This window comes from Balaenoptera physalus (assembly GCF_965194825.1).
Source record: "Balaenoptera physalus genome assembly, chromosome: 7".
Taxonomy (NCBI): Eukaryota; Metazoa; Chordata; class Mammalia; order Artiodactyla; family Balaenopteridae; genus Balaenoptera; species Balaenoptera physalus.
In genome coordinates, this window is record NC_138886.1 from 66794321 (window position 1) to 66806830 (window position 12510).

Here is a 12510-nt window from a genome sequence, read left to right on the forward strand (position 1 = left end):
ATTGTCAAAACTCATAAAATCATACAGTTAAGACTTACACATTTCACTGTATATAAATTTTACCTCAAAAAATAGTAATGAGAATTATAAATAAATATTGATCTTTAGTTAAGAAGTGAATGCTGAAGTGTTTAGGGGGAACTGTACAGATGTCTGCAACTTCCTTTGAAATGCATCAACAAAATAAGATGGAAGATAGCTATGTGATAAAGCAAGTATAGCAAAATTAATTGTAGCCTATAGGTAGTGGGTACATGGTTGTGCACTGTGCGTTTCTTTAAACTTGTCTGCATGTTTGAAATTTTTTATAATAAAATAGTAGGGGAAAATGCACTTTGGAGAATTCTGACTTGATTATAAAGGGATAAAATCATCATTTCCCCTTCTCTCCCCTGGAATCACACGACAGACAAGGAGAATAAGAAACAAAAATTCAGTTCCTTTTTACAGCAAACCTAGGTCACAGTTAAAACCCTGTATTTCAGAAGACTTAGAAGAGTAACCAAAACCAGGTAAGATTGGTGAAGACATCCAAAAGGAAGCAAAAATAAGATAACAGGGAGAGAAGACTTAGGTGCTGTAGACTTCTGAAAGATCAAGCAAAAATACAGTCTTCGATGACAGTCACATGAGGTACACATCCTAATCACCTGTCTGCAACAGTGGAATGAGTCTGCACCTGTTTGTGTAGGAGCTTCCTAGAACTAGTTTGCTTCCAGAGAAGAGGAGGAGGCAGGACTTAATGAAGAATAATGCAGACAAGGTGTATCTGCAGGAGGTGGCTTTCCTCATAGCAGCCAAGAAAAAAATTCCTTATATTATAAAAAACCAAACAAACTATAACCAAAATAACCAGGCTAATGGAATTCATCCGAAAAAATATTAAATTCATATATAAAACTTCACCAGCCTGCAACACAGCACAGGCCCTTCTGCCACATAACTTTCTACAAATAGGAAATCTCGGAAAAACTCTTCTCTTTCAAAAACGAGTCCTGAAAAATGAACCAACATAGTATCAACAAAAATAGATTAGGATAGGAATGGAGGAAGGAAACAGGAAAAGTAAATGGCAGGAAAAGAAGTTTCCCCACAGATAGTTGCTGCAGAGCAGATGAAAATATTTTACTGTGAATAAAAATATTAATGAAATAATTTCCTCCAAAAAGCACATGTTTAAGGTGGAAATAAATGTAAGAACTTAGAGAAAAGGTGGTGAGACATGGGAACAAATGAAAACAAGTTGGCAGACAAAGCAAAGAAGTAAAAGAAAATAAATAAAATTATCTCAGGAAAAAAATATATATTTCTGGGTTTTATATGAATGTATGTGTGTATAAATATTGTTGAACTTATTGCATTTAATATAAATTAAAAGGAAAAGAACAAGTTAAGGATACACAAAACAATATGGATGAATCCTTAATTTAAAACACCACGTCAGGACTTCCCTGGTGGCGCAGTGGTTAAGAATCTGCCTGCCTATGCAGGGGACACGGGTTCGAGCCCTGGTCCGGAAAGATCCCACATGCCGTGGAGCAACAAAGCCCATGCTCCACAACTACTGAGCTTGCGCTCTAGAGCCCACGCTCTGCAACAAGAGAAGCCACCACAATGAGAAGCCTGCGCACTGCAACGAAGAGTAGCCCCCACTCGCCGCAACTAGAGAAAGCCCACTTGCAGCAACGAAGACCCAACGCAGCCAAAATAAATAAATAAATGTTTAAAAAAACAAAAACAAAAAAAACGCCACCATGTTGAGAAAAAAAAGTCAGACGTGAAAGAGTACATAGTGTATTATTCCATTTAGATGACATTCTAGAATAGGAAATATTAATCTAAGATGATATAAATGAGAGCAGTGCTGTCTGGATGTGGGAGGAATTGACCTAGGAAGGAGCATCAGGGAAATTTCTTGAGTATGGTGATGTTCTGTATCTGGAACAGGGTGTTGGCTACACAGAAGCATACAATTATCAAACCTCATTAAACTAATCACTTAAAATGTGTGCACTGTTTCATTCTAATTATGTTTCAGTTAAACAAAACATATTGTGGAAAAAAGGATTTATGAAGCAAATGACAGAGATTCAACACATGTATAATTGGAGTCTTCAAAAAAGAAAAGGAGTGATGGAACAGGACAAATATTGAAGCTATAATCCAAAAACAATTTTCGGAAATAAAAAACTTCTAAGAACATAACATGAACCAGGGAAAATTGGTCTAATATGTCATCCCCTGTTTATGTTTTAGTAAAGTTTCTGGACTCAAAAAAATAAAGAACAATGATGTAAAAAAAGTTCATGTCATGTATAAGGGGGAAAAAACAAAGATGAGACAACTCTGAAAGGCTATCTCGGCTCCAGAGCTCCTTATACAATGGCGTGAAGTCTCTGTTGGAACCGCAGTGCAGATCAACATTTCCCTCTGCCTGCTCCTGCTTCTCTAAGTTTCTTATAGGTGTTGCTTCTCAGCACCCTCTCCCACACAAATCTCCACCCCTCAGAGTGTGTTTTCAGGCATTCCAACCCAAGATACACCACAAAGAAACCTCAATTAATTTTGAAAAGTAGAAGTAGTATAGATGACGATCTCTGAGAATAATGCAATAAAACTGCAATCAATAACAAAACCAGAAAACCAGTCACTAGCACTTAAATATTTTTTTTAAAAAATGTTATTGGGTTAAGAAGGAAATGTGAACAAATTGCAGAATATTTTTAAAAGAATAACATTCTAGAATTATCAGAACCCATAGGATACAGCTAAAACAGTGCTCAAAAAATGTATGGCCTTATATATTTACATTAGCAAACAGGAATAAATGAAAGTAAATATTCAACTCAAGAATTAAATAGAATCTAAAGATTGAAATAGAAATTAATGAATTAATAATGTGGAATTAATAAATGAATACAAGAGTATTTTTTTGGAAAAGAAAAGTACAAAGCAATAAAATAGATTGAATCTTTAGCTTACCTAATTAAGAAAGTAGAAAGCACAACTATACAAAATAACAAGTAAGTGACAATAAACATAGACACAGGAAAAAAAAAATCGTGGCAGAATACTTAGTTCAACTCTGTGCAAATAAATTTGAAAGCCTGGATGAAATAGATCATTTTCTAGGAAAATTATGATGTACCAAAACTCCCTCCAGAACACATAGAAAATTAAAATAAATTGCCAAAAAGGTATCTTTCTTTGTGATAAATACTAGGCCAAATTCAGATGAGTGCTACCACATCAGTAAAGAGCAGATAGATTCAATCTCATTAAAACTACTGTAAAACATGGAAAGAGAAGATTCTTTCCAAATATTTTTGGAAGAAACGAATCAATCTCTTATTAATATAGAAATTCCAGATAAAATATTAGCAAATACAATTCAGCAGCACATCAAAAAATAATATATCACACCAAGTGGAGTTTATTCCAGTGATGCAAGGATAATTCAATACTAAGAAAATTATTTAAAATTGTATTAATAGATTTATGATGAAAAATCATATGGTAGTTTATATGGATGCTAAAATGGATTTAAGACAATTTGGTTTCCATTCTTATAAGAAATAAAAATAAAATGAGTAGATAGTTAACTATATAAAACTGTATATTATATATTAATATATTAAGATGTATTTTTTAGTATATTAAAATACAGCTCTCAACTCAAAATCTGACATAGTATTTCCTAGGAAGTAGAGAGATTCCCACTAAAATCAGGAATAAGTTGAGTATGTCCATCAATATTACTATTTAATATTGTTCAGGAGGAACTTAATAATCCAATAAGAAATGAAAGAAATTAGAGGTATAAAAGTTGGAAAATAGGGAATTCCCTGGTGGTCCAGTGGTTAAGACTCTACGCTCTCACTGCTGAGGGCCTGGGTTCAATCCCTGGTCAGGGAACTAAGAGCCCACATTCCATAAGCTGTGCAGCATGGCAAAAAATATATATATATTGGAAAATAGGAGTAAAATTATCAATATTTGCAGACATTCAATTCCTGGAAGCTAAGGAGGAATCGGCTGAAAGACTCATAACAAATAAGAAATTTCAGTAAGCTTAATATATATTAACAATCTTTATGTATATAAGCAACAATCAGTACTAGAATCAGTGCCCCCCAAAAAGTAAGAGGCCCAGGAAAAAAAAGATCTACAAAGAGAAAATTTTTAAATGATCCTCGGAAACACAAATAAAGACTTAACCAACTGGAAGGGAATACTATGGTCTTTGATTAGGAAGACTCAACATTCTAAAATGTTAACATGATTCAAATAAAATTTAACTTGATTTAAATAAAATTACAAGTAAAATGTTTAGGGGAAGGGGATCTAGACAAGCTCAATGTGAAGTTTATGTGAAGAACCAAACAAACAAAAATTACCAAGAAAAATCTGAAAAGAAAGGTAATAGGAGGGAGATACCCCTACCGGATTATAACATTTATTATAAAGCCTCACTAATTAAAATATACTATAAAGCTTCACTAATAAGAAGACAGATGGAACAGAATAGAAAGTTCAGAACCTGACCTAAACACACATGAAATCAATGGGGAAAATATGGACTATTTAACAGGTGGTGGTGAGACAACTATGATTGTATGTAATAATTTTCTAGATGATTACAAATGGATAAAACATTTTAAACTGAAAAATAAAATCTTAAAAGTGGCAGAAAAAAATCATGGTTTGAAAATGAGTATATATATATAATATACATACATGTATATAAAATTGTGGAGAATGCTTTTTAAAGTATCACACTAAATTTTAAAGTATCACACTAAATTGAAAAGTGAGAAAGGAAAAGATTCATTTAGTACATTAAATAGTTTTTACATTTTTTTCCTAGGTATAAAATACTATAATTACTGTCAGAAGAAAAATCCAAAATATGAAAAAGATTAGAAATACCCAACAGACAATTATAATTTCCCTGAAGTATAAATAACTCCTATAAATGACTAAGAAAAATAGGAAAAAAAAGACAAAAGAAATATAATTTTCTGTTAAGGCTGATGCTCAACTTCATTTTTAATAAGAGAAATGAAACTTTATAATATAGTGAAAAAAACAAACTACACTGAAAAACCAGATTGGTGTTTTGCCAGTGGTATGGAGAAACAAGTACTTTCCTGTGTTCTTTATGTAGGTGTAAATTGGTACGATCTTGGAGAGAGGGAGAATTAAACAACAGCTTTCAAAATTACAGTTGTACACACCCTTTGGTCCAGCAATTTCACTTCTAGGGATATATCCTAGGGATGCAAAATGTATATATGAGCACCATTATTTATTGCAGCATTGCTTAAGCTGGCAAAAGATTGAGAACAACCCAAACATCTAGCTAGCCTGCTCTCAGCCCACAAAGCCAGGCATCAGGCTCCAGAGCTCTGTCCACCCAGAGCAAGAGCTACCTTTTTCTTATGCACACACAGGCATGTGTTCTCAAAGGGAGAAATTAGAGACTCTAGTGCAAGCAAGCCTAGACTTTTATGATTTTTGTCAATCCTTTATTGTTGTCTTGCCCACACATAATTTAATTGCGCTTTTACCCACCTGGCTTTATCAAATCCTTCCAAAGATTTCTAATCCAGTTTTAATAAAATAGGAACAACCCTCTTTATGCAGTTATTTTTCATTATTTATGCAATAATTAAATTAGTTATGTAACTAACCTGTTACAACAAATATACACACTTAGGAATAAATAGATCTGACAATTGGCATCAGCTCGACTGGTGGGAGTAGTTGTGCTCTGGCATGATGCTAAGCAGCCTGCCTGCTACAAGTATTCACCATCCAAGATAACAGTTGCAAATCTGAAAGCCGGATTGGAGAGATTTGGTTAATCCAGCAAGTTGGTTAAGTGTCATTTGCGAGAGCTTTTATTGCATTCTGACAATAAGTAAAGAGCAATCCATTATGTTCCAATATAAATAAAATCAGAGTAATCCTAATAAAAAATTATTTGCTAGTATCTTCACATTTTTATGTTATGACTGCTTTTTCTTCATTTATGACTTCCATATGAGCCCACATTCTTTCCAATATGTTGCAGGCTTTGGTGAGAGAGTTACAAAATGATGTCCATTCAATAAGGCGACAAATCAGAGAACTTAAAAAGATGCAGAAAAACAGGGATGCTTGTAAAACCTCAACCCATAAAGCCCAGACCTTGGCAGCATCTATCCTGAACATTTCACGGTCAGATCTAGAGGAAATATTGGACACAGAAGATGAAGAGGTAAGATCACTTAAATATTTATTAATAATGGGCTTGTTACACATTGAATGTAAGTACATATTTTTATTTGTTTTATAATTCTTAGAATTTCATCTTTAAGATAATATTAATGAAGGCAAGATTATTAGTGTACCAATGAAAGATACATCAAAAGTATTAACCAACTCAAAAAACCTTTAGAGAAATTTAACTATGTAATACAGAAGTAAGCCAGTACACATAACCTTTAGAACTGCTTGCTTGTTATTCAAGTCAGTTATCCTTTCCTGTCTCTTCCATTTTCTTTAGTTCATCATATATCTTGTAAGCTAGTATTTTTAATTAAGCCAGTTTGAATGGATTTAGTTAGCTGGGTCACGATTGATTTGAGAATTTTTCGTCCTACATGAGATTTTTTAATGTAGTGAATGTATTGGCTTTTCTAGCTAAATTCAAAGTTATTGTTGATCAAGTTATACAAAAAGATATTTATTGCTTTAAAGTGGGGAAAATACTCCCATCTGAGTGAATTTATGTGCATATACATATAGGTCTTCAGTAGCATTTCTGTACCTCCTGAGGAGGGCACTGCATTTTTGATAGTTACTGCCTCATAAGCAGCAGAATCTCATCTTATACACAGTCTTCTGTGAAACCTGTGGAGGATACTCAGTCCTGTTCTATTGTGAAGTCTCTGAACTTTAATACATAAATATTAGATTTTTTATTGTTTAGAAAGATTAAAGAGATGATGGTACTCTTAGCTTCCCCGTAAATATTTGCTCAATGACTAAATAAAATGATAGACTTAAATGTTTGTATGAGAACATCCTTCAGCAACCCTCACCCATCAGTTTCTCAAAAAATTTCTGGAATAGAGCAGATCTACAACTTGTAAAAGTTTTTAAACTGCTAAGAATTCTTAGAAAAGAGGTCAAAGGAGTCCTGCAGAGATTATTTTCATCCTATGGGTGAATACGATAGTGAATTATCAGTTTCCTATTTTCAGCACCTATGCCACAGTGTCTGTGAGTTCTGAACTTTGAAGTACAAGAGCATTATGAAATACAGTATCAAATATAAGACACACAGGAAATAATAGTATCTGAGGCAAGGGTGTTAACTGTATCTTATTATGGACATTTCATTAAAATTTGATTGATAAAAAGAAACCTAACAAAAAATTAAGGTGGAGTCCTCCACTGTTTCCTAAAAGTTTTAAAACAAACAGACTTAGCAAAATCCCTCCTGTGTATATGTGTGTATACGTGTGTGTGTTCCACATACATATTCTGGAAGACAGCATCACCGCCTTTGTCTGGTCTTAAAAGATGCCCTCTCTGGGCTTACAGATTAGAAAAAAGAACCCCCTTTGAGTAGACAAATTGAAAAAAGTTGTCCCCTTTGAGTATATTAATTAGAAAAGGATCTCTCTTTTTAGTCCCAAAGAGTAGCTTGCACGTTTCTGTGAAGAAATGGCACCCTGGCCTCTGGGCAGATGCAGTTTGGAGCCAGGGATGCCAAGCACCAAAATATGCATACCACACAACCTTAAATGGAAGTCCTCCTGGAAAAAAACACACTGTTCCGTGAAGACTCAGTGCACACACCTGGATACATTTACTAGATTTAATTATAGATCGAGCTTATTTGGACTGATCCCTGCCTGCATCTTTCAGAGGTCTAAAGAGTTGAGTGACTTACCCAAGTAGAGCCCAAACCACCTGAATTTTATGCTTTAAGCTACATCGAACTCTTGTAAATTCATGTTAAACACTATGACAACCTATGCGAAGTACCTAGCCTGATACTTGGCATACAGTAATTTTCAACAAATGTTAGTTTTCCAAACCCTTCCCTTTTTGAAAAGTCAATTTTTTTGCAAACCGAATCATGATTTTAACTGAATAATCAGTTGCACACGTGAATACATTATACTTTCAGAATATTTTACCTTGATAATTGATGCATTGAAAATATTTAGTGACTTAACAATACTTTAAGCTGGAGCGTCTCTTACCTATCAGCTAGTTATTGGATATTTTAAATGAGTAAGCATTTAAGTACACCAGAACCACACATATCCTATTTTGTCTGTGATTATAACAATTACTCCTTAATTATCTACTGATAAGTCAGATTTTTGAGTATAGGTTTTATGTCATCTTATGAGGGTCACTTATAAATGATTCTTTTATACAGCTCCATCTTCTTTTTCATTTTATTTTAATCACTTCCACCTCCACCTCAGTCCAGTGTGAGCTCCACTGTGAAGGCAGAAATGAAACATTCCTGAATTATATTATGAAATATAGAAATATAGCTTTATCTTCCACATGTAGGTAGATATTTATACATTAAAGAGCATCGATTTGAATATTCTCTACTATGAAAGGACAGGCTGCTCTTTGCTGAATCTAATTCCACCAATATTTCTCTAGATTTATTCAGTATCTAACAGTATGATCAAGTTCATATAAATGAAATTAACAACAGTGTTTTTATTTTTTTCCTTCAGGAAATCGAAAGGACAAAGATCGATGCTGAAAATGACAAGGAATGGCTGTTGTACATTCAGAAACTTCTTGAAGGACAGGTATTTTGTTTTTCTACTTCATATATTAAAACTTGCAGATAAAAATTCCAAGCCTTACTTTTTGTTACTAGATGCCTAATTTTTTGTAAACACTTAGACACATTACTTACTTCTGTTAGGTAAATAAGTATTCTAGTAGGTAGACAGGAAAGTTAACCCTCCATTTGTACTTTTGGACTTAACAAATGAAGCAAATGCCTTGGGAAGGAGCCAACATGGGTTTTAGCAAAGGCATTAATTAAATTATTGAGTCAACCTCTATGCTTGCTAGACTGAAAAGGATCCATTCTCTCAGCCCTCTTAGGAAAAGAGGTTCTTTATTATGTGTCTTTAAAGTTAGTAGTTGATATGGACACCTGAGGAGTTCATGGGTTTCAGTGACCTTTTACTATGGACCTGTTTCCAGTCAATTCATGTTTTCCTCACAGCCAGACAGCTGTTTATTACTGTGTCTTCCTGCATTCTCTACAATATTTTCTACTGAGACCTCGAGCAGCTTGTTAGTGGGAAGTAAATATTGATTTGGCATCCTGTCAATGCAGAAAGAATGAAAAAATTTCCACCAGAGGCCCCTCAAACATTTTCCTATCGACATTTTCTGGGCTGAGTGGAAAGCTGCATAGAGGATGACAAGGCCAAGACGAGCTGAAATCCCTGAGGGGTCTATTGAGACTGCTGCTGTGACCTGTGTGATACTTTTTCTTCCCTTTCAAGTATTTTTTTAATACACATATAGTCTGCTGGGATGTGCCCCTCTTGTAAGTGATCAGGGCAGTTTATTGGCAGGTGAGAGCCCTGCTTTTCTAGTCATAGCCAACTTTTGTTTTGATATCACTGACAGCATGTAATATATTCTAAAACTTTTTCATTATAGTTCTTTTTTGACAACCTAATTGTTGTCTGTTTTTAAAATGAACTGGATTAAAAACAGCTAAAACATATTTCTCAATATAGCAAAAAAAAATATTGTTCTGTGAGTGCAGTATCTATGTTTTTGGAAAAGTAAAGGATAAGTAAATAATATATGAACTGTTCATATTCTTAGTACCCATTTTATATATTTTTGAAACATTATCTGGAAACACTATTACTATTACTATCAATAGTAATAGAAGGTGATGGGCACTCTTTTGCTTCAAGTTGTTTAAGTGCAGACGTGCAGGTGCTGGGCAAAGCCTTCTTGCTTTTGAGAAGAAAGGCCATTTCTCAGTCATGTTGCATTCCCAGCACCCAGCCCAGTGCCTGGCACATCAAAGGAGTTCAGTAATGATTGTTACAGGTTATTTTTTTAAACGTGAAAGTTATAAAAATAAACTTTGTAATGGATTTTTTAACATTCAACTTGTAAGTATGATCTTTTAATATGGAAGTTTTATCATCAATTATGAATATAAAAATAACAAATCGATATGTATAAATCTTTGTTAAATTTTACTAAAGCTCTATTGACACCAGATCTGATTTTTTGACTAACACATGTAGATATACATATATACATTCTACATTATCTGGATGTATGCTTATTCTGTCCAGTTATTGTAAAAAAAATCCTGTTGAAAATGGCATTAGACTGCTTAATACTGCAGTTTGATATAGTGCCTTTTTGTGCCACTGAGCCTGGCCTCTAGAATATAATTGCCTGGCAGTATTGATTTAATTGCCCAGGTTTATTTGTGGACTCCTAATTATTGACTGGAGGTAAATTTAATGGAGCAGCCTCTATGAACACTGGGAAACCGCTGCTGTTGCTGTTATACATAATGAACTGCACCATGTGCCTTTAGAGCATTTGTCAAGTTAATTTTATTCCACTGTGACAGTATGATAACATTTAAAAAGTCAAAGACTTTTTATTTTTATTACTGACATAGGTGGTTTTGCTGATGCCTTTGAATTCTGTGAGAAAAAAAATAGGGACTTCATTGGTTGCACTTGAATGTCACTTTATAATTACACCCAAGAGAAAAATCTATAAAATAGAAAACATCTTTTTTTTAATCCTACTTTTCTTCTTTCTCAATTCTAGCAATTATATTTGTCCTGAATTTTAGAAAAGGTTTTCTTTGTCCACCAGTTTTTGGGAGTCTATATTATGCTCACAGGATTGTGAGGGCAAAAGTATAAATATGTTCATTCATTTGTTTTGTTTAGTTTATGGCATGCAGCTCCGTGTACCTGAGGTTACACGATCTTGAAGCTGTGGAATAATTGAGCGCATTCCCTGAAAAGAGCCCTAATTAATTCAATATTGATATTTGATTATTAAAATATTTTGAAAATAAAATTATAAGAAAACTTCCCTTTTATGTCCTCCCTCTGTGTTGGGTGGTATATGTAATGGAATTCTGACATCATAGGAGTGAATCTGGCCTTGTGGTTTTATCTTTTGTTTAAGGATTAGGCCACAGAACTATTTTCTCTTAAAGAAAATTTTCTCTACATTCATTGGATTAAAATTTATATAAATAAGATATTTACCAGAAAATAAAAAGCTGTCCTGCCATGTGGCAATATGGGTCCGCACAATAATATACCTACTGGTACTGTTAGCCAGAAGTGCATGAGAATTAAAAGGTCTAAAACCTTAACTTATCTATATTTAACACAGAATGCAATATTTGTCCTCCTTTCAAGTGGTCCTGATACAATTGGTAATTTTAAGTATTTGCTCTTTATCTGCATCTAACCTTTGTCCCCACAGATTTCTAATAATAAGAATCACACTGAAAAAAAGTTGTTCTAATACCTACTTTCATTTTTTCTGGCATAGCTGCCTTTTAATTTCTTTGAAGATTTTTACTTGTATTAATTCCTCTTTTTGCATTATTACATTTTTTTAAAACTTACAGTTTATGGCAGAGACAAACAAGCAAATTAATGATTATAATAGGGTGGGAGAACCACCCAAAATTAGTTTTTCTGTGTTTTAGGACATGGGAGAAAAAAAAAAACAGAAATAGGAAAAGTAGACTGGGACTAAACAATAAACGCCTTTGAGCAGGAAAGGGATGTAATCAGAGTTGTGCTTTAGAAAGATACATGAGATCAGCATGTAGGATGGTTTGGAGGGATAAGAGACTGGGAGCAAGAAGGTAGTCAAGGCAAAAGTAAGTGGGGGCCTGCATGTGCCCTCACTATAAAAATAGGAAGGACGAGATAGATGTGACCCACTTTATAGAAACTGAATCCATAGCAGTACTGAGATTACATGAAGGGGTCAGAAAGCAGAAACCAAAGAGAGGTGAGTTTAATACCTTATATGATGAGAAACATGATGATACCTTTAAAAGTTTTAGGGATCAAGAGAGGTAGATCAGATTTGGTAGACAGAGATGTCAGTGATTGAAGCCATAAAAAATTTAGTTGATACATGTCAATAACAATATTCAGGGACTCACAGTTTTTCATTAGTTCATCCCAACCTGCTGTGCGGCTTTTCTCAGTGAAATCTAACCATTTAAGAACACATTTCAAACTCTTACAACTCAACAACAAAAGAAAAGAAACTTATCTGAATAGTCATTTCTACAAGAAGATATACAAATAGCCAATAAGCACATGTACATATGCTCAACATCACTAGCCATTAGGGAAATGCAAACCAAAAACCAAAATGAGATACTACTTCATATCCAGTAGGATGGCTATAATCAAAAAGACAGACAATAGCAAG

The 12510-nt window shown here is 33.9% G+C and overlaps 1 protein-coding gene across 4 annotated transcripts in view; it reads left to right on the plus strand.

Moving 5' to 3' along the window:
* The window catches only part of CNTLN (centlein), a 366460-nt gene that overhangs the window by 327361 nt on the left and 26589 nt on the right, over positions 1 to 12510 (plus strand). For all 4 annotated transcript variants that reach the window (XM_082467994.1, XM_082467993.1, XM_082467992.1 and 1 more), the window contains 2 exons: positions 6077 to 6262; positions 8760 to 8837. In XM_082467994.1, coding sequence (XP_082324120.1) covers positions 6077 to 6262; positions 8760 to 8837 — 264 coding nt within the window. The remainder of the gene's footprint in view (positions 1 to 6076; positions 6263 to 8759; positions 8838 to 12510) is intronic.